This window comes from Acinonyx jubatus, chromosome D3 (assembly GCF_027475565.1).
Source record: "Acinonyx jubatus isolate Ajub_Pintada_27869175 chromosome D3, VMU_Ajub_asm_v1.0, whole genome shotgun sequence".
Lineage (NCBI taxonomy): Eukaryota > Metazoa > Chordata > Mammalia > Carnivora > Felidae > Acinonyx > Acinonyx jubatus.
Window position 1 is genome coordinate 79,567,927 of NC_069392.1, and position 27,630 is coordinate 79,595,556.

At 46.2% G+C, this 27,630-nt stretch overlaps 1 protein-coding gene across 5 annotated transcripts in view; it reads left to right on the forward strand.

Moving 5' to 3' along the window:
• The first annotated feature begins 5,061 nt into the window (after positions 1-5,061).
• Positions 5,062-27,630, forward strand: part of LOC106985003 (serpin B8) — a 34,166-nt gene continuing 11,597 nt past the window's right edge. Inside the window, exons 1-8 of one of the 5 annotated variants that reach the window (XM_027069138.2) lie at positions 5,066-5,356; positions 8,450-8,607; positions 13,146-13,323; positions 14,829-14,966; positions 16,708-16,825; positions 18,406-18,548; positions 19,909-20,061; positions 21,811-26,155. In XM_027069138.2, the coding sequence (XP_026924939.1) occupies positions 13,156-13,323; positions 14,829-14,966; positions 16,708-16,825; positions 18,406-18,548; positions 19,909-20,061; positions 21,811-22,215 (1,125 nt within the window). In that variant the 5' untranslated portion in view covers positions 5,066-5,356; positions 8,450-8,607; positions 13,146-13,155 and the 3' untranslated portion in view covers positions 22,216-26,155. Of the gene's footprint in view, positions 5,357-8,449; positions 8,608-13,145; positions 13,324-14,827; positions 14,967-15,956; positions 16,042-16,707; positions 16,826-18,405; positions 18,549-19,908; positions 20,062-21,810; positions 26,156-27,630 lie in introns of those variants that run through there. The other 4 variants (XM_027069139.2, XM_053205825.1, XM_027069140.2 and 1 more) reach the window with 4 other exon arrangements.

Sequence of the window (27,630 nt, forward strand, 5' to 3'; positions counted from 1 at the left end):
GAGGCACAGAATCTGAAACAGGCTCCAGGCTCTGAGCTGTCAGCACAGAGCCCGACGCGGGGCTCGAACTCACAGACCGCGGGATCGTGACCTGAGCCGAAGTCAGCCGCTCAACCGACTGAGCCACCCAGGTGCCCCATAAGATGTTCTTAGTCACACTAAATCTTCATAAAATTGGCCATGTTTTTCCAATGTCGTCAAAAGCCGTTCACACAACTGCTTATGGGCAGCCTATTAGCTGTTATTCTTGTTTTAGAGAGTGATTATATACTCCAGGTTTCTTTCTTATATTCATCTAATAAAATGAAAGACTAGAGCTGTCATGAACAGCTCTGTACATTAGTATAAGAAAATGTGTTTTCTGATATAAAATCCTGGTTTAGTATTATAGGATTAAAAAAAAAAAGCCATAGCTCCAAAGACAGGAATTTGTAATATATATGGCATTTTATCATATGTCTATGAAACATTTTGCCTCTATCCATCTCACACTAAGTAGCAGCAAAACAAAGCCTTTGTGTCTGTGTTCTAGTAAATCAAAAGTCCTTAAACATCATAAAGGGAGACCATCATAACACTCCCAGAGACTGACAATCAGAGAATATTGAACACAATGTTTTTCAAACAAACAACAAGGAAAAAAGGATGATACTAGAAACTTCAGATGAGTGACCATGAGATTAGTAGGATAAGTTTTGCAATCACTGTACTATGTTGTGTATTTTTAAAAATTTACTTAATTTTTTAAATGTTTATTTTTGAGAGAGAGATAGAGCAGGTGAAAGTTGGAGGGGGGGGCTGTAGAGAGAGGGGTGGTCAGAGAATGCGAAGCAGGCTCTGTGTTAACAGCAGTGAGCCTGACGCAGGGCTTGAACTCACAAACCATGAGATCATGACCTGAGCCAGAGTCGGTCGCGTAACCGACTGAGCCACGCAGGTGCCCCCATTTTGTGTGTTTTTTAAACATGTTTGAATCTTGGAAAAGTCTAGTTCACTAGATTTGTAAGTCCTGATTGATTAGATTTACAGAAGTTCAAATGTTTGTAAAAGTGTGTTTGTGGGGTGCCTGGGTGGCTCAGTAGGTTAAGTGTCCAACTCTTGATATTGGCTCAGGTCCTGATCTCAAAGTCATATGACTGACTCCTCATGGGGCTCCATGCTGAGTATGGAGGCTGCTTGGGATTCTCTCTTTCCCTCTCTCTCTGCCCCTCCCTGCTCTCTGTCTCTTTCTCAAAATAAATAAATATTCTTAAAAAGTGTGTTTGTGAAACTTTGTAAGTTTATTTTTAAAGGTGTTTTAAAAAAATCTGACAGATTATGTAATCAATCCTTAAACATTAAGAAAAAAAGATTTATTTCCTGTGTAGGTAGTGTGCCTTAATGTTTGAGAAAAAAAATTTTTTTTACTTGATCGACAAAAAATATGTTGCCTGTAAACTTAGGTATAAAGGTAGGGAAAGTTGTTCCCTGCTTCTGAAATTACACCTTGCCAATGAAAATCCCACAAACTTTAAGGAACGACTTCCTCACCAGCAGGGCAGCAGACTAGGAGAGGAAAACTGGAGTTCATGAGTTTCTCAAATGGGAGTGAGCACGTGAGAAAACATCCACAAGGTTTGACTGATCTGTAGAACATTTAGGAGGGGCACATTTGCCATAGAAAACTAGAAAACTAGAAAACCTAGAAAACTAAAGAAATGGGGAAGAAGGCAATATGAAAATAAGGAAAAATGGTGTTATACGAAAAAGGAATGCATTCATAGGACACTGTTTAACTTAGCGATGAATACTATTTAGTTGTGATAAAGTAAACAGGGAAAGTGAGATAGTGTGAGTGGTGTAAGAGGACTGAATCCTCACCCCCTAAATTAGGAAGGCAACAGATATCTAAAATTGTTAGATAAAAATGGTCATATATCCATATTATTTGGAATTATGGAGGCAGATACCAGGAGAAAGAACAAATGACTTGAGAGTGCCTGCTTCTGGGCAGTTGGGAGGGGTGGCTAGGAACTTATTGTCTTTACAAATATCTCCTCCAGTACTGTGCTTTTTCAGCTAAGTGTATGCACATTAATCCGTCAAAAAATTAAGAAACCTTAAGATAAACATAAATAACATAAAATTTCCCCATTGCCCAGAAACAGGTGATGTACAGAATTTCTTTCTTTCTAGTCTGTCTATAGAATTATGCTCACATGTAACGGTATTCCTAATTTACACTTAATATCCCTCCCATGGCAATACTGTTTTTTTCTACAAGATACGTTAGTATCCTACCATGGATGTGATGGAATCTAATCTGTTCTCTGTTGGGCATTTGGAGGTTTTTTCTGTGCGTGAGAAGTCAAAGATGAAGTGGTCATCATTCTGCACAATATTCTACTCCATATCTGTGAGTTTTACTTTCAGTGAAATTCCTTGAAATGCCAGTTTTGATTCAGAAGGTATAAATGTTTTCATGGCAATTTCTTCTTTCTTATTTCACCCATCCTTCTTTTCTTTTCTTTCTTTCTTTTTTAAAAATTCAATTCTAAATTCTAAATCAGTAACTGGTATCCAATTGACAGCATTGCTGATGGAGAGTAAGAAGTCATGCACATATGGGATGCCTGGGTGGCTCAGTTGGTTACGCATCTGACTCTTGATTTTGGCTCAGGTCATGATCTCACGGTTCGTGAGATCGAGCCCTGCTTCGGGCTCTGTGCTGACAATGGGGAGCCTGCTTGGGATTCTCTCTCTCCGTCTCTCTTGGCCTCTCCCTCACACGTGCTCCTTCTCTCTCTCTCTCCCTCTCATAATAAATAAACTTTTTTTTAAAATAAAAAGTCACGCCCATCTTATCTTACCAGCATTGGAAATATATGGTTATTATACTTGCAAATTTTTATGTTTTAAAAAGGCAACCTTCATCTGCTCTCCCCTACTTTTTTCTTTTTGGAAGGCCATCATGTAGCAGTTGATTGAAACAGTGAATTCCAGAGTCACACAGACCTGGAAACCAGGTGGAAACCTTTGTTGCTTGGAGCCGTGTGACTTCAGGGACCAGCACTGAGTTAAGGCTCAATGCTTTGCTCAGACGTTCATCGCACTGACCTCCCAGAGTTGTCCAGATTAAATGAAGTCTTGCGAGAAAAGCTCTAGTTTAGGGTCTAGCACATAGTATGTACTCAAAAATTATTTATTATTTTCTTCGAGGTTAGCCCTTTTTTGTATGATTAGCCATTGCTTTCTTTTTATTTCCTTTTTAATTTAATTTGAGTGTAGTTGGCAAACCGTTACATTAGTTCCAGGTGTACAAGAGCCACTGTTTTTCTTTGCCACAAATTTGTTAATGTCCTTGGCACAGGATTTCTACTAGGGTGTGTTGTCTTTTTTTTTAAATCAGCTTTTCTCTTGAGCTATTTAAGTGACATTTAAAGAGTTTTTAAAATATTTTCTTATTCTCTTATTCACCTTTTAGTTTTATGGCATCCTTTTGACGTGGAAATCAAATACTTTTTGTCACATGTATTGACCTTTTGTGATGACTCATTGTGAATGTGTTACAATCCTCACTGACAATGTAGCAGGATTCTGCAAGGAGGGTGAGGGTCGGAGAGTCGTGACCCCGAGGCTTTTCTTTCCAGGAAGCAACTTTATTCCTGTGGGCATATTCCTGCTGGCATCTTCCTGCGGGCACCCAGGCTCAGTTGGTTTCATACCCAAAGAACTGAGTCCCCCACGGGAGTCCCCCACCGGAGTCCCCCACGGGAGGGGGGGGGCGGTCTGATTAAGTGGTCTCATGTTACAAGGTCGTGAGGGGTGTTTTCAAGCGGCCTTGAGATTTCTTTCCTTAGGGAGGGGACCCTACCACACTAAAATCTCAATTTTGTAAATATTTATAAAAGATATCAGAGCAGACAGGTACTGCTCCCCACGGAGCTCACCTAGTTACCTACCTGGATTTTTCTCTGCATTTACAGACTTTCTGACCAATTGGGCCTTTCGATTCACCTCTTCTCATTTAAACTTAAGGGCTCTCCACAACACAGGGCATTGGTGTGAGGTTAATTAATTATTTGCATTTTTTTAAAAAAAGTCTAGTGTTCCAAATGTGATGACTTTTTCTGTGATAAGTGGCTGTTACTAGTAAAACATCTAGGAAGTATTTTTAAAAAAAAAACACTGCTGATTGACAGCTGCCTTTAGGTAAAGGCATGTTTTATCTATGAATGTGAAATCAACTGCTTTTGAGTGATCATTTTGAGAACATCTATTGGGATGTTTTTCCATTGATATCTGATTTTATTACTAAAATAATGTTAAAACTGTCAAATATGGGCACTTAAAAAAAACTTGCAAATATAATTTGTAAACTTCGTAAAAATCTTCCCAAAAGAAAAGATTTGATGGGCTTCTACCTGTTCACATATTGAAAGTATAATGTTGCAAAATTTTGGTTTGCAAAAGCAAACGCTTTTCAAGAGGATAAACAGATTTTTAACATTTAGACTTCAACCAGGAATCTGCACAGTTAGTATGTGAATGAAAACCAAGTGTCAAGGTTTAGTTAATACAAACAATGATGCCTTTATCTATTTTAATCAACCCATTTCCTGAGAAGCATTTCCTTGTGACAGCTATCAACCCCAATTTAGAAATAAACTGAACTTGGGGTGCCTGGGTGGCTTAGTAGGTTAAGCACTGGATTTCAGCTCAGGTCATGATCTCAATTCCTGGGACTCTGTGCTGACAGCTCAGAGCCTGGAGCCTGCTTCAGATTCTAAATTTTTTTTTTTTTTTTTTTTTTTTTTAGTTTTGGAAATTTTTATGTTGTATAGCGTTTATAATATGTTACTATTTAGCACATTAGCACATATAACTTCATATGGATACCAGAGACGCACGCTCAAAAACTCTCTTGATGGATGTCCTACCGAAAAGGTTTGGAAACCACTGGCTTTAAGAACCTTTAACCTCTGGTCTTGCTTTTAGTCAATTTCCAAGGCGACGTCCCAAATTTGAAACTGCTCTTGAGCGCGCGCGAACACACACACACACCCACCCACCCACCCACCCACCACGAATACTGCGCCAACCAACCCAGGAGAACTAACTGAGCCTCAATCGAGAACGCGTTCTGCAAACACCTTCACCAGCCCCGGCGCCAGCCTCCCCCGCGAGGCCAAGTGCGCTCCGGCCCGGGCACGAGGACCGCGGGGGAGGCTGGGGCTCCTCCCGCGGACAACACGCGGAGCCCTGCAATCCGGGTCGGCTCTGAGTCACCCGCCGGAAGCCTCGCCCGAGATCTCAGCGGCCGGGAAGCGCGCAGCCGGCCAGAGGAGCAGCCGCAGCAGGAGCAGGAACGGCCCAGGTACCGGGGCTGGGAGGCGCGCGGGGCCGCGGTCCCCCCCCCAACCCCGGCGGGGGTCCCCCGACTGGAGCGCGGTGGCGCGGGACCCGGGCGGGGAGGGAGGGAGGCGGGCGGGCAGGAGAAGGGGGAGGAGAGGACGGGGGGGGGGGGCTGCCGGCGCGGCCCGATCGCACCGGACGGCCGCGGGGTCGCCGCGTGGGGTGCTAAGGTGAGCGTCGGCGAGGCGGGCCGTGGCACCAGCGCGGGAGCGCGGCGCGCAGACGCGCCCGGGGTAGGGGGGGGTCCCCGGGGTGGGAGTGACTCCCGTCCGGCTGACGCCACCGCGCCGCGATTTGCCAGCAGGAGCGGGAGGCCGGTGCCCCAAGCCTGGGGTGCTGTTGCGGGAGAAGGCGGGGCGGGAGCCCCTGCGAGGGTGCGTGGGAACCGCCGCAGGGGTGCAGCAGGGACACCCGGGCGCCCGGGGCAGACGGGCCTGGAGTTTCATGGAGCCTGGGGCCAGCTCCGGGGAGGTGCTGGGTCAGCGCCACCTCCCGGGGGAATGCCTGCGGGCTCCGCGGTCCCTCCCGCCTCCTCTCTGCCTCCTCGCTCCTGCCGGGCTTCCCTCCTTCCTTCTTGTTTTCTGGTTTTCTGCCGTAGCCTTTGTCTTTCTTGTTATCTGTTTTTCTTCCATATTCTTTGTCTTTCTTTCTTCCACATCTTTCTTTTTCTATTAAAATTATTTTAAATGTTTATTTAGTTTTGAGAGAGAGAGAGAGAGAGAGAGGCAGAGGAGACAGGGGGAGACACAGTTCGAGTAGGCTCCAGGGCCCCAGCTGTCAGCACAGAGCCCAACTGCGGGCCTGGAACCCAGGGACCTGTGAGATCATGACCTGAGCTGAAGTCTGACGCTCAGCCAACTGAACCACCCAGGCGCCCCCTTTCACCTCTTTCATCTGTTCTTTGGCTGCTTTTCCTCAACTTGAGAAAATGCTTCCTTGCCTGTTTCCACCTCATCTGCAGCCACAGTACTTAATTTAATGGACTCCCCACTTCCCAGGTGCTCCCCAGCTGCCTTCCCACTCCTTGCCTCCCTCCCCCTGTGCTGCCTTCCTGTCCTGTTTCCCCGGCCCCCCCAGTCACACCCTCCCAGGTCTCCCAGGGCATCCCTGACTGTCGTCGTCCTGTCTGACTCCTTTCTCTACCTGCAAACGCTGGCAATTCTTAAAAACTGGGTGAGTTTCTCCTCCTATGCCTTCTCTGTATGTTCTAAGTAATTTCTTCCCATTCGCCTAGAATCTTGGGCAGTCTGAGCGCTGATGGCTCCAATCTCTCGCTCTGGGACGTGTGGCCGTCTTCAGTATGGTGCGTTCCACACATCCGACTCGGGATGGATCACCTTTTTCATTCCATCTGGCTCCTCATACAAATTTCCGATGGTTCATGGTTCACCCTAAGCATAAATTAGCTGCAAGTTTGTTAAAAGATAAACTGAGATGTATTAAAAAGTTACGTTTAGGGGTGCCAGGGTGGCTCAGACGGTTGAAGGTCCCACTCTTGATTTCGGTTCAAGTCGTGATCTCGTGTCCTGTGTTCAAGCCCCATGTCCGGCTCTACGCTGACATTGTGGAACATGCTTGGGATTCTCTCTCCCTCTCTCTCTGCCCCTCCCCTGCTCCAGTATGTGCTTGCACCCACTCTGTCTCTCTCTCTCTCTCTCTCTCTCTCAAAATAAGTAAATAAGCATTTTCTTAAAAAAAAAGTGTATTTGAGCAAGATTAATTTGGATAGGGCAGCATCCAATCTAGCAGGTGGAAAGGAGCTCTGAGGAGCTGTGCAAAAGCAAAGATTTATAAGCAGAAGGGATTGGGAACGAGGAAGTTACACGGGGAAGACATATTGCAAAAGCCCCTTTCCCCTAGGGGATGGCAGGGGTCTGTCAGGTCGATGACCTCGCTGGAGCTGGTCAGGCAGCTCCCGACTGACTGGTTTAAGATTCCGATTCTGGGAGAGCCAGAATGTAATTAGGTTAAGTCTCCGGATCTGGGGCTGAGCATAAGCAACTCCATGTGGGGCCTGTGCTCTTGTTTCTAACCAGCCTGGGCGTAGGCCCTGACCCTTCCTGCTCCCTGTCCCTCTTATGATCAGTCACCCAGCCTGGCAATGCCACCTTCCGCTCTCTGGGGCTCGTGTTTCCTCGTGGTTGGCAGCGGCTGGTCTGCGGCCGGGGTAGGTGGGCAGCTTCCCCAGGCTCAGTGGCAGGCCACTGCAGTTTCCTAAAACCCAGGGCACGCCTGTACGACATTCGTTTAAATACCATACCTGGCTTTTCCAGTGCAAACTTCTTGTCTCAGCACACCCTGCCTGTCACCCAAGACCCCCTCCCTGGGCCCCACGTGCACGAACCATGCACCTGCTGCTGTCTTTCCCCCAGCCAGCCCCACCCCCGGCTGCGGCCTCAGTAGTCACCTCCCGTGTCACGGCCTCACAGAGACCCCTGCCCAGCCCCTTAGAGCCAGCTATGCCGCACCTTCTCCTGAGCTTCTAGAGAGAATTCATTCCACTTCTCCGTGGGCTTCCTTAGCACTTTGTAAAATATCCGGTTTCAGAGCACACAGCTGGCTTGAGACCACACGTTTCTGTGTGTGTGTGTGTGTGTGTGTGTGTGTGTGTGTGTGTCCCTAGGGTGGGAGGTCCCGGTCAGGAATTATGGCATCTACTGCTCGTTCTCCTCTCTAAACCACATAAGGAAAGTTCTGCATAAATGCTGTTTGCCTCAATCCACTTTTGGACGTGTCTGTGGGGAGGTGGAGGGAGCGAGGGGATCACAGGCATTCTGGGTCCCCCGGCGGCGGGGGGGGGGGGGGGGGGGGAGAGCGACGCCTCGTACTTGCTGCCCAATCTGCTACTCTTACTGTGAGCCTTGAGGACAGCCTTTAATTGCCCTGACCCTGGTCATCAAAAACTAGCTTAATGCCGACTTACGTTACAGCCTGGAAATCTTTCCACATTGTTGTGTTTTTATGACACGACACTGAACTCCACGGTGGCACTGGTACCCAGAGGTGTCGTTGCATGTTGCATTGAAATTCAGTCCTTTTCATGTTAATTGGGCAGGTTCCACTTTGGTTGAAGTCCAGCCCTCTCAAAGGCTTAATAGACACCTGAGGTTGGGGCACCGAGAGCCAGCGGGGGAAAGAGTCACTCGGTTCTCCTGTTCCAGCTCCTGCCTCTTCACGCTGTGACCTGGGACCCGCCCCGGAGGTGCTCTTGCGGTGAGTGTGCACCCAGTGAGTCATTGCCGTGGGGCAGACACTGATGGTGAATACTTGCTAGTGACCAGCACCTGCTGGCGTGCAAGTGAAGGAAGAGGAAGCAGGCATTTGCCATTACGTGCAGTTAAAACATAAAGTTGGGATTGCTGTGATATCCCAGTTCACTCCTTTGCCTGTTCAGGCCGGACCACATGCGCACACACACACACACACACACACACACACACCCCCGCACTCACACTCACCAGCCTACACTTATGCTCAGGTAGGATCACATCCACATTCCTGTTTACCAAAGGCTCTCCTCCTTTGGGTCTCTTCGGCGCCACCTTCTTTGGCGGCCCAGTGCTGTGAAGGTCGCCTATCCCTTTGGCTTCTAGCTGTTTATTTTCTGAAAAGTCCTCAAATTTGAGGTGAGGGAATGTGGGGCCGGGAGTGACCTGCAGGGAGGCTGGGCCCTGATCTGTTGTGGGACTCGCCTGCTGCAGACACGTCGGTTTCCCCAAGTCTGCAGCCCTGGGGTTCAAGCTGTGCAGCTGAAGGTTCTGGAGAGGCTTCCAGAGGAAGGAAGCTTTCACTTCTGTCCTCTAATGACCTGTTAAGTATAGCATACTGCCGTGCAAGCTGTGTTATTATTGTATTCACTTGGTTGATGTTTTAAAAATGTCTTTTTTTTTTTTAGTTTGTTTAATTATTTTGAGAGAGAGAGAGAGAGAGAGAGAGAGAGAGAGAGAGAGAATCCCAAGCAGGCTCTGCCTTGTCAGCACAGAGCCTCATGCAGGGTTGGAACTCACAAAATTACGAGATCATGACCTGAGCTGAAATCAAGAGTTGGATGCTTTGGGGCGCCTGGGTGGCACAGTCTGTTAAGCGTCCGACTTCAGCCAGGTCACGATCTCGCGGTCCGTGAGTTCGAGCCCGGCGTCCGGCTCTGGGCTGATGGCTCGGAGCCTGGAGCCTGTTTCCGATTCTGTGTCTCCCTCTCTCTCTGCCCCTCCCCCATTCATGCTCTGTCTCTCTCTGTCCCAAAAATAAATAAAAAACGTTGAAAAAAAAAAAAGAGTTGGATGCCTAACCAACTGAGCTACCCAGGCACCCTGCTAATTCCATTTTTTAAATATTTATTTATTTTTGAGAGAGAGAAAGAGAGAATGAACAGGGGAAGGGCAGACAAAGAGGGAGACACAGAATCCAAAGCAGGCTCCAGGTTCTGAGCAGTCAGCACAGTGCCTGACATGGGGCTCGAACTCATGAACTGTGAGATTATGATCTGAACTGAAGTCGGACACTTAACCGACTGAGCCACCCAGGAGCCCCTTGATAATTCCATTTTTAAAGGAATGCCTTCTAGGGATTGAGAAAGACTGACTGTCTTGGGTTTAAAACAGGAAAGAGGCTTTTAAAAAATACAATAAAACCTTGGTTTGTGAGCATAATTCATTCTGGAAACATGCATGTAATCCAAAGCATTTGTATATCAAAGTGAATTTCCTCAGGAGAAATAACGGAAACTCAGATGATTCATTGCATAACCCAAAAATATTCATATAAAAATTATTATAATGCTGTAATATAATATAAAACCATAAAGAGAATAGAAAATAGAAAGAAAAATGAACAAATTAACCTGCACTTACCTTTGAAAACCTACATGGCTGGTGTGAGGAAAGCAAGAGGAAGGAGGGTTATTGCGTAGGACGACTCTCAATAAACTCTTGCCATTTACTGTATTTAACGTAACTGGCAATAAGGCAGCAGAGGAACGGGTCTGTATCTGCAGGCAGCCTGACCTAGAATGAAGCAAAGCATTCCTAAAGCTTGTATGGAAAAGCAAAGGACTGTCCATAGGTGCTTTGAAGTGACAAAAAATATACTAGTGCCAGTTGTGGGCACCTCCCAACGTTCTGAAAAATCACTGATTTCTGCCAGATGCCATTGCCTGAGCATGGGAGACGATCACCCACAATCCTGCAGAGAGAGAGAGAGAGAGAGAGGAACCATTGGGTCAGTGTGATCATGTGACATTCAGCATCACGTACTACTCGAATTGCAAGACATCACTCATTTATCAAGTTGAAATGTACTGGAAATGTTTGCTCATCTTGCAGAACACTCGCAGAACAAGTTCCTCGCAATCCAAGGTTTTACTGTATTTTTATCTCAACAGCAGGGAAACAATTTACAGTGACCCATTGTTTAAAGTAAATGCTCCAAGGAAAGGGAGAGAGGTCAGGAAGGCAGGAAGGAGTAAGCTGGGATGAAGGTCAAGGCTGGCTTGGTCAGGCTGGACTCCGATTTGGTGCCTCTGACTCAGAGTGTTCACCTAATGACTTGAGATTTAGATTCATATTTTGTTTCCCTGCTTATGGGCTCTGTTGCTGGGTGCTTGCCACGCCCCCCAATTTCAAACCAGATATGGTCCATGGAAAATAGTGTGTCTTTTGGAGTCTTCCTGATTCAAAGTGAATTTTCTGTCTTCCCAGTAGCTCCTGTTTTAGGTCAGATCATCCTAAACCCACCCTTAAAATGTTGTGAAATCCATCCAGTTGATCTGTGTCTTTTTCTCTCTCTCTGCGCCTCCCCCACCACACTCTGTCTCTCTCTGTCTCTCAAAAATAAATAAACATTAAAAAAAAATTTAAAAAAAGGGGGGGCGCCTGGGTGGCTCAGTCGGTTAAGCATCCGACTTCGGCTCAGGTCATGATCTCACAGTTTGTGGGTTTGAGCCCCACATCCGGCTCTGTGCTGACAGCTCAGAACCTGGAGCCTGCTTCGGATTCTGTGTCTCCCTCTCTCTCTGCCCCTCCCTGCTCATGCTCTGTCTCTCTGTCTCTAAAAAATAAATAAATGTAAAAAACTTTTTTTTAAAAATTAAAAAAAAAAGGGGAGCACCTGGGTGGCTCAGTCGGTTGTGTCCGACACGTGAGGTCATGATCTCACGGTCCTTGAGTTCAAGCCCCGCATCGGGCTCTGTGCTGACAGCTCAGAGCCTGGAGCCTCTTCAGATTCTGTGTCTTTCTCTCTGCCCCTCCCCTGCTCACACTCTGTCTCTCTCTGTCTCTCAAAAATAAATAAACGTTAAAAAAAAATAAAAAGAAATCCGTCCAGTTGATTTCACACAACATGGTGACAGAAATGTATTTATTTACAAAGATTTATTTATCTTTATTTTTTAAAATGTATTCTGATGGAGAGAGAGAGAGAGGGAGAGGCAGCGAGAGAGGGAGAGAATCCCAGTAGTGCTCCATGCTGTCAGCGCAAAGCCCTGCACGGGGCTTGAACTCACAAACTGTGAGATCGTGACCTGAGCCGAAATCCAGAGTCAAAGGCTTCACTGACGGAGCCCCCCAGGCTCCTACCAAGACTTATTTATAACAGAACACTGTTTATAGATTATATAGAGAGACCAAACTGAGAGAGAACTTGCAAGCAGTGAGGGGTTTGTGTAATGATGAATTCAGGCTCTGGGTTGAGATCGCAGGTTCCAACCCAGATTCCTTGATGACCGTCTGTGGGATCTGGAAGAGGCTTATGGTCGTCGCCCAGGCTCCCTGTCTCTAGGGTTGGTCAACTGTAGTGACCTCAGGTATTGTTGTGGGGATTAAGAGATTCCCATAAAACGTGAGAACCTGGCACTGAGACGCATTGGCCTTTGTGACACGAAGGGAGGGAGTCGTCAGGTCCCAAAGGGACTCTGAACCCCTGCAGTGGTCCTGTTGCTGAGGGTGGCATTCATCCTTCAGCCCTGCGATTGGCTGCTTTGTGAATAAACCAGGGTATTAGTTTCTTATTAATACTTTAACGCCTTACTCTAAATTTACTGCCTGAACACAGTAAAATTTATTATTTTACAGCTGTAGAGGTCACAAGTCCATAATAGGCCTACAGAAGGGCGCCTGGGTGACTCAGTCGGTTAAGTGTCTGAGTCCTGACTTCGGCTCAGGTCATGATCTCACGGGTTGGTGAGATGGGGCCCGCGTTGGGCTCTTTGCTGACAGCGTGGAGCTTGCTTAGGAGTCTCTCTCCCCTCTGTGCCCCTCCTGGCTTGTGCTTTCACGCTCTAAACAGACAGACAGACAGACGTAAGAAATTACATCAACATAGGTCCACAGAGCTTCATGTTTTCCTGGAGGCTCTAGGGCAGAATTGTTTCCTGGCCTCTTGCAGCTCCTACAGGCTGCCTGCATTCCATGCTCCGTGACCTTGCGTCCTTTCTGGCCTTTGCTTCTCTTGTGACATCTCCTTCTCTGCCTCTCACCTCCTGCCTTCCTCTTGTAAGGGCCCTGTAGTTACACCGAGCCCCCCTGGATAATGCAGGAAATCTCCCCATCTCACGATCCTTGGTTCAGTCCATCACATCTGCAAGGTCCCTAATGCCATGGAAGATGACGAAGGGCTGGGAGATTCCATGTGGATGGCTGTGGGGGTGCGGATATTCTGCTGACCACACCCAGTGGCCTCTGACGGGCGCTCGTGACTAGATGACCTAACAGTGGGCTGGGCTGATGTGTCTCCGTGTTGTGCTTTTTTTGGTACAGACCTTTCCTGATGGATGATCTCTGTGAAGCCAATGGCAGTTTTGCCATCAACTTATTAAAAATGCTGGGTCAAGAGGACAGCTCGCGAAACGTGTTCTGCTCCCCTCTGAGCATCTCGTCTGCCCTGGCCATGGTCTTCATGGGGGCCAAAGGAAACACTGCCACCCAGATGTCCCAGGTATGCCTGCCTGTTGCAAAGGAAGAGCGGCGGGCTGCTTCTTTGCTTCCTGATGCTTTCTTCATACCTCACCGCAGCGGATGACCGCCAGTGTGGCTGGTCGGTGGCGAGGGGCACCGTGGTGAGGGAAAGAGAGCAGACATGGGCAGAAATGGGAATTATTTAAGACCCACCGTCTACCCTTAGCGTTTACATGAGAAATCAAGTCATTATGTCATTTGCACTGGATAGGGGCATCAATATGTTACAGCAAACTTTGATAAGTAGGATAAGCTATAATTCTGTCCCCCAAGAAGTCCGAGGATTTCAACTTTGTTATATTTTAAATTTTTTCTAATGTTTTGTATCAGATTGAATTGTAGCCGTGTGAATCAACTTTCTGTTACATGGGTTCTTTCTAAAAGTGTATGATTGTGCGTGCACAAGTGCAAGATGAAAGTAACACAAACATGGACGTCTACCTCCGGAATTACTTAGAGGGAATATAGAATCTGATTGGTCTGAACTGGGTTCTGTGGGATCTGAGCTGCAAACCAAGTAGTGGCAAACACTTGAGGGGAATAGTCTTTAACCTCTTTGTACCTTAAGTTTCTTCGACAACCTTGTGAGTGTCCCAGAACATTGCCAATGCACACCGCTTTCCCATTAATAGCAGGGTGCGCGGGCGCCCTCTGGAAGTGCTCACTGGAGGAGGGGGGCTTTGGACCCAGGCCCTTGGGAGACAGAGGAACGACTTGACTTGGAAATCACAGTCTGGTCTGGAGAACTTCTGTGAAGTTGCTGATGAAGTATTTTCTGTTGATTTCTGCTCATTCTTGTATTCCCTGGGTTGTGCTGGATTCATTCCAGCTATCTATTTGTTCTGTTCTGATTCCCTCCTGAGTTATCATACCTGCCTTTCTTATTTATTTTTTTTATTAAAAAAAATCTTCTTTAATGTTTGTTTATTTTTGAGAGAGAGAGACAGAGCGTGAGCAGGGGAGGTGCAGAGAGAGAGGGAGACACAGAATCCGAAGCAGGCTCCAGGCTCTGGGCTGTCAGCATAGAATCCAACATGGGGCTCGAATTCACGAACCTTGAGATCATGACCGGAGCCAAAGTCGGAGGGTTAACCAGCTGAGCCCCCCAGGCCCCCATCACACCCACGTTTCTAAGTGGAGAAGTCTACCAGGGCAGTGGTTCACACCTAGGGGTGATTTTGCCTTCCAGGGGATGTTCACCACTGTCTGGGCAGCTTGGTTGTCCTAAATGAGAGGTGCTACTGACATCTAGTGGGTAGAGGCCAGAAATGCTGCAAAATACCTGACACAGAGCAGCAACCAAGTATCTGGCCCCAATAGTCAGTAGTGACCAGGTGAAAAAGGACTGTGTGAGGATTAAATCAAACTCCTTTCAAGATAGGATCCTTTGTGATTTTCAGTGCAGGCATTTATGTGGAGATTGCTCTTTGGGGGACCAAGATGGCGGCAGTGCTACAAGTTTGTGCCCTTGTTTTCTCTTACCAGGCTCTTTGTTTGAACGGAAGTGGAGATATTCACCAAGGTTTCCAGGCACTTCTCACGGAGGTGAACAAATCTGGCACTCAGTACGTGCTCAGAACTGCCAACAGACTGTTTGGAGAGAAGACGTGTGACTTCTTTCCAGTAAGTTGTACTTGCACATCGAAGTTAAAGAAATTGAAAATAAAATAGAAACTACGAAAGAACAGAGATAAAGTATAATTCTCTTGTCTTGTAAATGTGCTCAGAATTGTACTTCTGTAATTGTAATTTTGAATTTTATGTTTGCCTCTGAACTATGTCCTTTTTAAAGTTATTTTTGATAGATTCCTTCCGGATGTCAAACTCAGTATGTCCGTCCTCCTGCATCCAGACCTGCTTCTCCCCATTGACTCCTCTCGTCAGTGACCACACTGTCTTGTGTGCCTACACACCTATCCCCAGTCTCACCCCTGGTTGTTAGGCTGTCCCCTGGTCTCTCAAGGCCTCTTACATTTGTCCCCTCTTCTGAATCGCCACCACCACTGCCTGGGTGCGGACTCTCACTGTATCTTCTGCACCATTATTTTAATTCTTCCCTATGGAACTCTCCAAGTCCTGCCGGGTTCTTCCACATTCCTGACAGAGTAGTCTTTCTAAAATGAAAATTGGCTCATAAAACAGGTTTTTAAATCCGTGTGGTGCCTATTTTCTGAAGCATATAATTCCCAAGTTCCTTAGTCCAGTAAAAGCCTGCCATAATGCGGTAAGTGAGGTCCAAAAAATTATTCCACACACCATGCAGATTGACGCTACCTCAGATTAATGAAGTGATCTAGGCAAACCTGGCCATCTTACTGGCTGGCAGTTCTACAGATTCTTCTGTGAGACTCAGATACCTCCCTGCCCTGGCTGCTGTTGGGTGCTACCCCATGGAAGTTGCCTGCTCTGGACTTGAGTATCATTGGAGAGAATTCTGGGTCTTCTAGGACAAGCACCGATGATCCCAGGAATCCCCTAGTTGGTGTTCATTGTTGAATGTTGGCCTGATCTTTGCGTATTGTCGTTGGGGAATACTGGGGACACAGGGAGCCGCCTTCCCCTTTCCTCAGTTGCTTGGCTTCTCTTTCTCTCTACGTTTTCTTTCTTCTGTAGAAGCTAAAATATTTGAGAACAGGAGATGGGCGGAGGATGGGAGCCAATTGCAGGCACATTATATCTGAAACCAAGTTTTTGTGAGGTGAGTTATCTTTGGGTTTTCATGTACTGGGTACAGGCTCTTCCTGACCTTACCTTACATTTCAAGGCTCAGCCCTTGGCACTGTTGTCCCTAATCCCCACCTCCCTACCCCCACAGCCCCACGGTGATCTAGACCTGACATCTAGACCATTCCAGTCCGGGAGGACCCAAAGATTTCAGGATGATATGGTTCCACCATGGAGCCTCCCAGTCATTCACAAATTTCAGACATTGTGGTTGGTGCTGGTGATACGAAAACGAGCAAAAGAAAGTTAGAGTGCCTGGCAGACAGACAGATGATCAAACAGGAAGTCAGTGTGGAGCTGGAGTGTCCGACTGGGATTCTCATGGCTGTTCTGTGCATGCCTGCCGCCATCCATGTTCTCGAAGCGTTTGTAACCGTCTGTGTGTGGATGTGGTTTCTCCCAAGTGACTGTGAGCCGCCTCAGGTCCGATGTCTTGTCTTTCCCCTGATGTCCGTCAGCTGGCACAGGGTGAGGCACGGAGCCGGTGGTCCACACATTTTTGTCAGCTGCGTGAACGAGTCTTAAGATGCAGGACGGCCCGTGCAGGAATTTATGCTGGAAATATGCTAAGAGGAAAAAATGCGTTCACACTCGTGGGCACTTTGCTGAACAGGGTGAACGTGGTGTCCTGTGTTTGCAGGCCTTTAGGGAGTCCTGCGCGAAGTTCTACCAGGCACAACTGGAGGAGTTGTCCTTCGCAGAGGACACCGAAGAATGCAGGAGACACATAAACGACTGGGTGACAGAAAAGACCGAAGGTGAGAGATTTTCACCGCAGTGCACCTGGCATTTTGCAGGAAAGAGAGCGAGATTGGCGGGGTTGTGGCCTCCATCGTGTTGCCCCGCCTCTCCCTCCCCCTGGGGGCCCTGCAACCAGTGACCTTCTTGTGTGTGTTTGCCAGATTTCCAGGCCAGCAATGCAATTCTGATAGTTTTCTTGGGTTTATGAGATCACGAAGTGGTGGTTGCTAAAAAATACGTGAACCTAGTGTAAGGATCTCAGACCTTCTCCCCGCTGGACTGTGCTGGAAAATTTCCGAAAATTGCTTCCTCCTTGGGGCCCCGTTAATCTTCCTTCTGGGGAGGGGGAGACCCTTGCCTTGCCCTGAGGGTAGAGTGACATTCAGTGTAGGTGGCAGCTGAGATAGGGCAACGTTTCACGTGATCTCCCTGTGGTAGTGAGCATAGCTCGTTTTTCTGCATTCCTCCCCTCCCTGGCTGATGTGGCTGTGGCTGAGTTTGCTTTCAGAGCGCGACCTTTTCTCACTTTACTGCAGACTCTGGAGGTGCAGTCCCCACGGAGCCCACAGAGCTCTGAGTACAGAGCTCAGTCTTTCTGGTGTGTGTCCAGTGCATGTGAGGCGGCAGCCATGATTACACTGAAAGCCAATGAAATAATGACCGTCGGAAGGGCAGAGCGTTTCACATTTTCCTACGTTGTATGTGCAGTGGTCTCTTGCTCTCCAGTTGATCCAGCAGTAATGGGTCACGAGGGGAAGCTGGAAGGTTCTCCATACACTACTCTCCCTACACCACTCACTTCCTCTTCGTCACATTGACCATCAATATGTTTCCCCCAAATACCAGAGCCAGAGGGGGCATTGGGGTTCACTTTGTCCCCGGTCTCATTGGATAACTCAGTTTGGGCCCCTGTATTGCACCCCTTAATTCCTTTACCCCATGCATGCCTTCAGGAAGACTGCTTTCACCCATTTTCAGGGGTCTGTATTCCTTCATCCTTTGGAAGCTTCTCCCCACCTAAATGAGATTTGAAGGTTGGCATAGAGCAGTGATTCTCAGAATCAGCCCCTGGGTACCATCTGCCAAGGGCTGAAGATACTTGGGTTGTTACAGTTGGATTAATGCTATCTGGCTTAACATCCTACAATGCACAGGACACTCCCCACCACAAAGAATTATCTGGCTTTACATGCTAGTAGCGGCATGGTTGAAAAATTATGGCGCCATGGCTGGGAAGCTTACCGTTAGACTCAGGGCTCTTGGGTTATTTTCTCAGCTCAGCCACTTGCCACCTATGGGTCTTTGGCACAAATGTCAGGCAAATGCTCTGGCCTGAATTTCTCTATCTAATAATGTGAGGGTAAAACGATAGTCGACCTGCCTGTTTCAAGATTGTTGTTTAAGGACGAGCAATACCCTGTGTATGTGCACAGCACTGCAGTGCATCGCCCTGTTCCTCAGGTGGCCAGGAAGACAGGATTCCAGCCTGACTGTCAACCAAGCCAGGCTTCGTATGTCAAGAGGATTGTGGGAAACAATGTTTATTCCCCTCCCCTCTCCCCGAAATAGCAATCAAGTTCTCTTGTATTCTTTGCAGGTAAGATTTCAGAGATACTGGGTCCTGGGACAGTTGACCCACTGACGAAGCTGGTTCTCGTGAATGCCATCTATTTCAAAGGAAAGTGGAATGAGCAATTTGACAGAAAGCACACAAGGGGAATGCCCTTTAAAACCAACCAGGTAGGGAAATATATTTTCAGGTGTACTACGACTTAAAATAATACGCTGGGAAAGATTGTGATTGAATGGAAAAAAATAATGTATTTCATACTATATTTCTGAATGAATTTCATGCCCCCTTGTATCTTTTATTGGACAGGGAAAGAGAAAAGCTGAAATCATTTTTATATTGACAGTTTTGTGTTTGCCTCCTTTGTCAGACTGATTCTTCTGTCTTGGGTCATATTAATTTGGATTGAAAGAAAATTTCTTCTGACCCTTGGAGTTATGTTTGTATTGGACCGTCACCGTCTCTATTTACATAGACACCTTCTTGCAATATCAGTGAGAACTATGCCTGTGTGTTGCCTTATAATCAGAGCCATACAATTCTGAACACAAGAAAAAAAAAATGTTAGCAGATGTTCAGGCTGATTTTGTCTTTATTATTTTTTGGACCTTCTTAAAAAGAAAAATTGTATATGTTTACGGTGTGTGAGATGATTTTGATACATGCATTATAGTGAAAAAAGTGCCACAGTCAAGCTAAGTAACATACACTTTCCTCACATGGTTACCGTATTATTTTTGTGATGAGAGCACCTGAAATCTACTCTCTTAGCAAATTTCCAGCATTCCCTACAGTATTATTAACTGCAGCCATCATGCTGCATATCAGATCTTCAGACTGAAAGCCTAACTTAAAAAATTTTTTTGGCCGTATTCCCTTTTGAGCCTGATAATGTCTGGCTGTCAGGAGCAATTAGCTGAAAATTTGACGTGCATCAACTTGGTGATAGCACATTGCACACAGATTTGAAAGTCTGGAATACATTTGATGCGAGCTTTAGAAGAGGTGGACACTGAAAATCTTGTCAAGGTCCCTCTCCAAGAAAACCAAAGCCATAAAGCCAATTATATAAGTGAGCAACTTTCCAGAATAAAAATATAACTCTCTGTGGCCTCTACATCTTTTCCAACCACATCCTTCAACCCCCAAACCTGAATATTAGTTAATCCTCCCCTTAACTTGGATAAATAATTCTTAATTATAAGGTCACTGGGAGTGCTCCTCTAATGCATCTTCCCAGAAGAGAAAAACACGGCTTCTTCCAAAAATAACGTAGGGTTTTATGTTTCTCTCTCTCTATTTGCCAATTTTATCCTCTCTCGCCTGGTAATATTTGACCTGCTGGGACAATAGCGTGTTGTATTCAATACTAATATGTAATAAAGAAGATCTTCCATCTATCAGCATAATGCACAGAAATCATAATCCTGTTATACGTACCTAGGGGTTCTGCAAATTAGATTTCCCTTATTTTGGTAAGCTGTGCTCCTTTTTTTCAGTAGTCTGATTTAAATTTCCTATTTTCATTAGGAGAAAAAGACCGTGCAGATGATGTTTAAGCAAGCTAAATTTAGAATGGGCTATGTGGACGAGGTGCCCATGCAGGTCCTGGAGCTGCCCTACGCGGGGAAGGAGATGTGCCTGGTCGTTCTGCTGCCAGATGACAACACCGATCTCGCCGTGGTAAGGAAGCCCTTGCCAGTGGGCCTGAGGGTCCATGCAGGCAGCCGGTGCTCATGTCTTTATGTCCGTCGACCAGATAGCATTTGAGGAATTTCCAGTGTAGGGTTATGAGGAGTGGCCGAACATCATCTCAGGTCTTGGGTTGACATGTGTTGGCATTTCTGTTGAGTATCTACCTAGGAATGGAATGGTTGGTGAGGACACATTCTGATGAAGAGAGAGTTCCAGAAGAGCCCTGTTCTGTATTCTGAAGGGAGGGGCTGGTTGAGGTCTCAATAATGTTTTTTTAATTTTTTAAATTAATGTTTTTTATTAGAGGGAGAGAGAGTGCAAGCAGGGGAGAGGGGCAGAGGGAGAGAGAGAGAATCTCGAGCAGACTCTGGGCTTAGCGCAGAGCCCAGAGTGGAGCTCGATACCACAGCCCTGGGATCACGACCTGAGCCGAAACCACGAGTCGGATGCTCAACTGACTGAGCCACCCAGGTGCCCCAGAGGTCCCAATAATTACTGAACAAAAGGACTAGAAAAGGAGGAGGATTGATCTGGGCAGTGTTTCTCAAACATTAATGTGCATAGGAATCTCCTGGGGATCTTGCTAAAATGCAGATTTTGACTCGGGGGGGTATGGCCTGAGATCTTGCATTTCTAACAAGATTCCTGATGTCCCCAGTGCTGCTGGTCAAGGACTGCACTTTGAGTAGCAAGCGTCTCAAGGACAGGCGAAGAATTTCCCTTGGCCGGGAGGAGAGGGACGTCTTCCCATGAGAGCAAAGGAACACAGTTCATGATGGGAGAAAGTCAATTTGTAAGGAGGTGCGGGACCAGTCGTGAGCGTGTTATCTAGCTCTCCGGGGTTGGGGAAAGGCTTCCTTTCTAACACTTGCTGATTCCCGTGGCGTCCGTCACGGATGAGATCTGTCGTGGCCGCGTAAGAAGAAAATTAGGAGAGTCTGGGAAACAGAGCTGATGTCCAAACAGCCATCACTGGAGAGGGGCACTCACCTTCACCAGGTGGTGAAGAGAAGGGGGACAAGCTCTGCCCACCTCCACTGCCAGGCCCACGTGGAGATGCCAGGGCCCAGCCCCGCTGCACACACAGCCAGGGACCAACACCACAGAGGAAACCCTGCAGCCAGCCAGTCTCGTTCTCTTCTCCTCTGTTTCTTTTTTCATCGTGGACAAACAGAATGAGTGGTGAGGCTGGAGGTTTGGAAACGAACGCCAGGGCAGGCAAGAAGACAAACACGAATGCCAGAAGCAACGGTCTTGTTGAATTCTCTGTTTCTGCACTCCCCTTCCCCAGAAGCCACGTCTCCCTTCCTGTTCAGATCGTCCCCGGTTTCCCCCTCTTTGACCCGTCAGAGTTCCGACCCAAGCTCTGTCTCTTTTTTGTCCGACCGTCTCTCTCGTTCACAGTAGTGTGCATCGCACGAGTACAATCGATTGGTCATGAGAGCTTTCTAAACGAAAAAATATTTGAAGTGAGTTTAGTACGGATGGTTAAAAAAACCCCACACACCTCCCCTGTTTCAAGTGTTTCTTTTTTTGTTTTAGCTGTTTTCCTCTTATATCCATAGAACAGGGAAAAAGATGAGCATTTGAGGGGAAATCTTGGTGTGTTTACAAGAGGAAGATGTCTGTCGATTGTCTTGGGCCAGAACTCATGGCATCGGGGAGGGGAACTGAGTGGGGACATGGGCACCAGGCTGTTGTGTTTACATTTGAAGATTTGACTCCTCATTATTTCAGGTGGAAGAAACACTTACATACGAGAAGTTCAGAGCCTGGACAAATCCAGAAAAGATGACTGAGGAAAAAGTTCAGGTTTTCCTTCCCCGATTGAAGCTGGCGGAGAGTTACGACTTGGAGTCTTTTCTTCGAGGTTTAGGTATGACCGATGCGTTTGAGGAAGCCAAGGCAGACTTTTCGGGAATGTCAGCAAAGAAGAATGTGCCTGTGTCCAAGGTCGCGCACAAGTGCTTCGTAGAGGTCAATGAGGAGGGCACAGAGGCGGCCGCGGCCACGGCCGTGGTCAGGAATGCCCGGTGCTGCAGAATCGAACCAAGATTTTGTGCAGACCACCCTTTCCTTTTCTTCATCATGCACCACGGCACCAACAGCATCTTGTTCTGTGGCCGCTTCTCTTCTCCGTAAGGAGGGGCGGTTCCCGTGTGCACACTTCTTCCCTTCTCCCCACCTGGCTTTAACACAGATTCCTTGTGACCCAATTGGTACGGTGCTTTGAATGCCAAAATAAAGTGCGTGCACCCGGGAAGTGTGTGAAGGTTCTTACCGAATATTCCCCAGTCACTGGGAAAACTGAGGCGTCAGGTGTGTGACATTTGGGGCTGAGAAGGCCATGCTTATTCTGGAGGGTTCGGGGAGCTCCTCTTCCTCAGTGACTCTGCCCACATCTGCTTATCGGAGGATGGCCCGCTCCTCTCAGTCTGCTCTCGCTGTTTGTGGGTGTTAAGGGTTCCCAAACCAGCCCTCCGTACGCTTTCCTGTCCTTCATGAAGTGACCTCGAAGCTCTGCCCACCTTCGCTGCCGGGCCCACGTGGAGATGCCAGGGTCCAGCCCCGCTGCACACACAGCCAGGGACCAACACCACAGAGGAAACCCTGCAGCCAGCCAGTCTCAGATAAGCAGCCGAGATGAAGTGTCTCTCCCCCAACGTCGCACGGACCTCCCTGTGTATCTCACGTCTCACACAGTCCCTCACGAAGGCAACACCTTCAGATCTTCTTGCCATAACCCTTCAGGCCTGAGCTCGGAGGCAGAGCTCTGACTGTGCCGTGTGGTCCTCTCCGTTCTGAAGCACCGTCCCCGCTTCTCCCTGCCCCACAGGGACCTTCGCAGGAAGCACCTGCCAGGAGCAGAGTCCCTCTAGTTCATCACATCTGCTCACATGTGTCTCCAGCCCATCTAGCTTACAAACGGGCCTCCCTACAGTATTCTTTTGACTCAAAAAATTAATTTGTATTATGGTAGCAATTTGGAAGCTGTTGAAAAGTCCCAAAGAAAACTGGAGTCACCCATAATCACCACTGTTAAATCAGCACTGTAAAATCACGATGAGTGACATATATCCTTCCCTATTCTGTGTATGCAAATGCAAATTTAGAAACGTCTTAGCACAAGTTAATCATCTACTTTGGTAGCTGTTCCTACCCTTACTTGGTGTAAACTTTCCTCAAGATAATTATGTCATCAATTTCATGGGTCCTATTCTAAGACTCAATTTTCTTCTATTGGATCTGCTTTTAGACAATTTAGATAACTGAAATGATTTATGTTGTATACCGTACTCTTATGTGAACATACTAAATATTTGCTCACATCCTTCATATTTTAGAAGAAATGTTCCTAAAAAGTACTGTCAAGATAAAAGTTGGGCACATTTTGAGACTTCTTCCAACTTAGTCTCCAGAATGCCGTAAGGATTTATAACCCTCCGTTCATTACCATTTACACTACCACTAGCTGTGGATGGCCATTTTCGCTTCCTTTTTTTTTAATGATTGGTTATTCCTGACTTCTGTTTTGGATTCACAGTTCACAGTTACTGTAATATGAACCATCCATATTATAGTTCTTACTTGATGATTTATCAAGCTAGAATACGTTCTCTGTTAGGTCACATTCATTTTAGGGGCCATACTTTCCAAAGAAGACTCGGTCGAAAGTTAATCCACGGGACTAGAAGGCCTGCATCTTTTAGTTTTAATCTAATTTCCACCTCTAATTTAAAAGAATCTGCAACCTTTATTGAGGTACAATTTACACAGAATAAACTTTAAATATTTACAATGTACAGGTTGATAAGTTTTGACACATGTAGGTGCCCATGAAACCAAACCAATGAACAAATGGCCAGGTACCAGGCCAGGGGAGGCCTGTCGGGCAGTCCTCTAAGGTCTCTACACTGACAGTCCCTATGACTGGGCCAGGAGGTGACTTAGAGACACTCGCCAACTTTTACCCAGACCTCCTTGCTTTCCAAATAAAGCGGAGTAGGGGTCAGGTTGATATCCTTCTTCTGTCCCCTCTGGGGACAGAAGCAGGATGTCAAGGTCAGTGGCCTCAAATCTCTGGGCAGGGGTTAGCTTGGGAGTTCTCTCTAGTAAAGTGGAAATGTTCTATACAGCTGATGTTCCATATGGCTGAAACCCGGTCCAGATGGGGTCTCAAAACTGCAAAGGTCCTTGGAGGGCCCCTCTGTGTCCCAAGCATAACACCCAGGAACTAACATGAAAAGTGATGATGAGAACAGGATCCACTCCATAGAGTTGTTGAGAGAACTTACTGGGCATGTAAAGAGGTCGGAACCATGCCTGGCATAGTATTCTGGACACAGCATATAATTGGTGACTCATTATTAGACAAGTCTCACTTGCATTTTTATGCATCTAAAAAGCAATAATTAGAAATGTAGTTAATTTTGCACTAAAAAATATAGTGTTCTCAGTAATAATAATTAATTCGAGATAAGTAAGGCTGTTACAATGAAAATTAAGAAATGCTAGAGAGGGGCGCCTGGGTGGCTCAGTCAGTTGAGCATCTGACTTTGGCTCGGGTCATGATATTGCCGTCGGTGAGCTAGAGCCCCGTGTTGGGTTCTGTGCTGACAGCTTAGAGCCTGGAGCCTGCTTCCCTCTCTCTCTGTCCCTCCCATGCTCATGCTCGCTCTTCTCTCTCTCTCTCTCTCTTTCTCTCTCTCTCAAAAATAAATCAATATTTTAAAAAATGCTATAGAAAGTCATTAGAGATGACCAAAAGAAATGGAGAGATTTCATACCATGAATAGAAAGACCTTGGGTTGAAAAGTCATCAGTTTTCCCTCACTTGTCCTGTAGATGTAATGTGATTCTAATCCAAATTCCAGCAATGTTTCCTTGGAACTTGACGAGTACATTGAAAGATTTATATGAATAAGCAAAGGGCCAAAAATACCCAGCACCCTCCTGCAGAAAAAGATCAAGTGGCAGAGCACCGCTGTACCACATATTGTAGCTTATGATAAAGTTTTAGTAATTCGGTGTGGTGTTTACACAGGGATAGACAAACAGATTAATGGTACAGAATAGAGCTCGAAAGCATAGTCATATATGAAAATGGAAATGGGATAGAACTGGCATTAGAGGGCAATAGGGAAATGCCAACCCAAGATAATGTGCTGGGACAACTTCCTTATATAAAAGAAAACAAAATTAATTACTGAGTGATTAAATACCAAAATATGAAAACCAAATTTTGTAAGCTTTTCAAGAAAATATAGCAGAGTATTTTATGACTCTCAGGAAGGGATAGATTTCTTAAACAATATACAAAAGCAATAATTAAGACAAACAACTGACAAAATCAGCTACCTTAAAACATGTACTTTAGGGGCACCGGGGTGGTTCAATCGGTTAAGCATCTGACTCTTGATCTAAATTGAGGTCTTGATCTCACGGTCGTGGGTTCAAGCCCCTCACTGGGTTCCACCAGGTGTGAAGCCTACTTAAAAAAATGTACTTTAAAATACATCGTAAAAATTATAAAAACATAGGCTCAAACCAGGAGATGATAGTGTAACACATTTAAAAGATATGAAAAGCGAAATATCCAAAAACAAAATACTTTCATGAAAGAATCTAAGAAAATGGTAAGCCAAAGGAAAAATGGGTAAAGACTTGAAGAGCTACGGTCACAAAGGAGAAAACAGAAAAGGTCAATAAACATATGAAAAGATGCTCAATGTCATTAATGAAAGAAAGCAAATTAAAATAGGAATTAGAGGTCAGAGGGAGGTGGGGCCATGGAGGAAAGGCAGAGAGATGTAATGTTTTTGGCTTTTGAAGATGGAGGAAAGGGGACGGAGCCAAAGTATGTAGATGGAGAAGCTGAAGAAGACAGGGAAATGGATTCTGTCCTAGAGCCTCCAGAGAGGAGCATAGCCCCACGGGTACCCTGGTTCTAGCCCACTGAGACCTACCTGCCTTGGACTTCCGACCAGCGGAACTGTGACATAGTGAATTCGTGTTTCAGATTTTGCAGTTTGTAATAATTTATCACAGTATCAGCAAGAAATCAATGAAGTATTCAATACTGTTGCTTTTCTTTTGCAAATGACAGAAACACATTTCTGTCTAACTTAAGAAAAAAGTAATTTATTATCCCGTATCAAGCTTAGAAAAGTACTTGAGGAATAACTAGGACCGTGGACTCAATTGGCTTAGGCTCACTCCCCATCTTTGGCTTTGTTGTTTCTCTTAAGTGTCAGCTTCCTTTTCTTTCCCCACGGAACTCGAGGTGGATATCCACCCCTCTAACCATCGATCATCGTCTTGGATTGGCCATTTTGTAACTTACTTACCCTAGAACGAACAACAAGGCCAAAGGGGCTAGGATGTACTGACATCCTGCCTCCCTGGGAAACCATAGGGATGAACCAGAGAAAAGTTTTTATAATATGAAGCTTGGAATATCATCAAGTGTACCACTTGATCTGTATCCTACTCAACCTGTTTTGCCCTTAATTGAGCTTCCATCCATCAGTCAAAGATAAACACAACCAGAAAAGATTAACTAAAAAGAACATTGATCCAGTTATTTAAAAGCATTTGGACCAGGATGCCTGGGTGGCTCAGTCAGTTAAGGATCCAACTTCCACTCTGGTCATGATCTTACAGTTCGTGGATTTGAGCCCCGCGTCGGGCTCTGTGCTGACAGCTCAGAGCCTGGAACCTGCTTCTGATTCCGTGTCTCCTTCTCTCTCTGACCCTCCCCTGCTTACTCTCTGTATCTGTCTCTCTCAAAAATAAATAAACATTAAAAAATTAGAAAAAAAATTAAAGCATTTGGACCAACAACATTATCACGAGCAAAGTTCACCTACCGTATTGGTTTTCTGTTGCTGCCTTGACAGATGACCACAGATTCAGAGGCTCACGCAACGTGGATTTGTTATTTCGCAGTTTGGTAGATCAGTAGACTTGACTTGTCTGCCCCAGTCTTACCAGGTTAAAGTCAGAGTGCCGGCAGGACTACCCATCTCCTTTCTGGGGCTCCAAAGTAGAATACACTTCAGGGACATTCAGGTTACTGAGCACAACACTGAGCTCTTTGTGGAACCAAGTTCGTGTTTCCTTGTTAGCGGTCAGTGGGACATTTCCCAGCTTCTTGGCCTCCTCCTTCTTCCATTTTCCAAGCCAGCAATGGCAGTCTAGTCCATCTTATGCTTTTGTAGGGGAGGAAATCTTTACCTCTACCCGTCTTGGGTTTTCACCGAGACCCTTTAACACGAAGACAAATTAGCAAGAGGAAAACAGTTTACTACTGCATGCATTTGTATAGACTATGATCAGATATCCCACTCCTAGTTCACCACTAGAGCAGCTATATGTTTGAGAGACATGTGAAATAATGCTCATAGCAATATTGTTCCTCATGGCAAGAAAAAATGTTGAAAAAAAAAAACCTGTAGGAAAAATGCTGACTGATTAAAATGAATAAATTCTGTTGTAGGCATTTAGCAGAATCAGGGTCATAACCTTGCTGAGCTCTGGGGCGCTATTCACATTGTT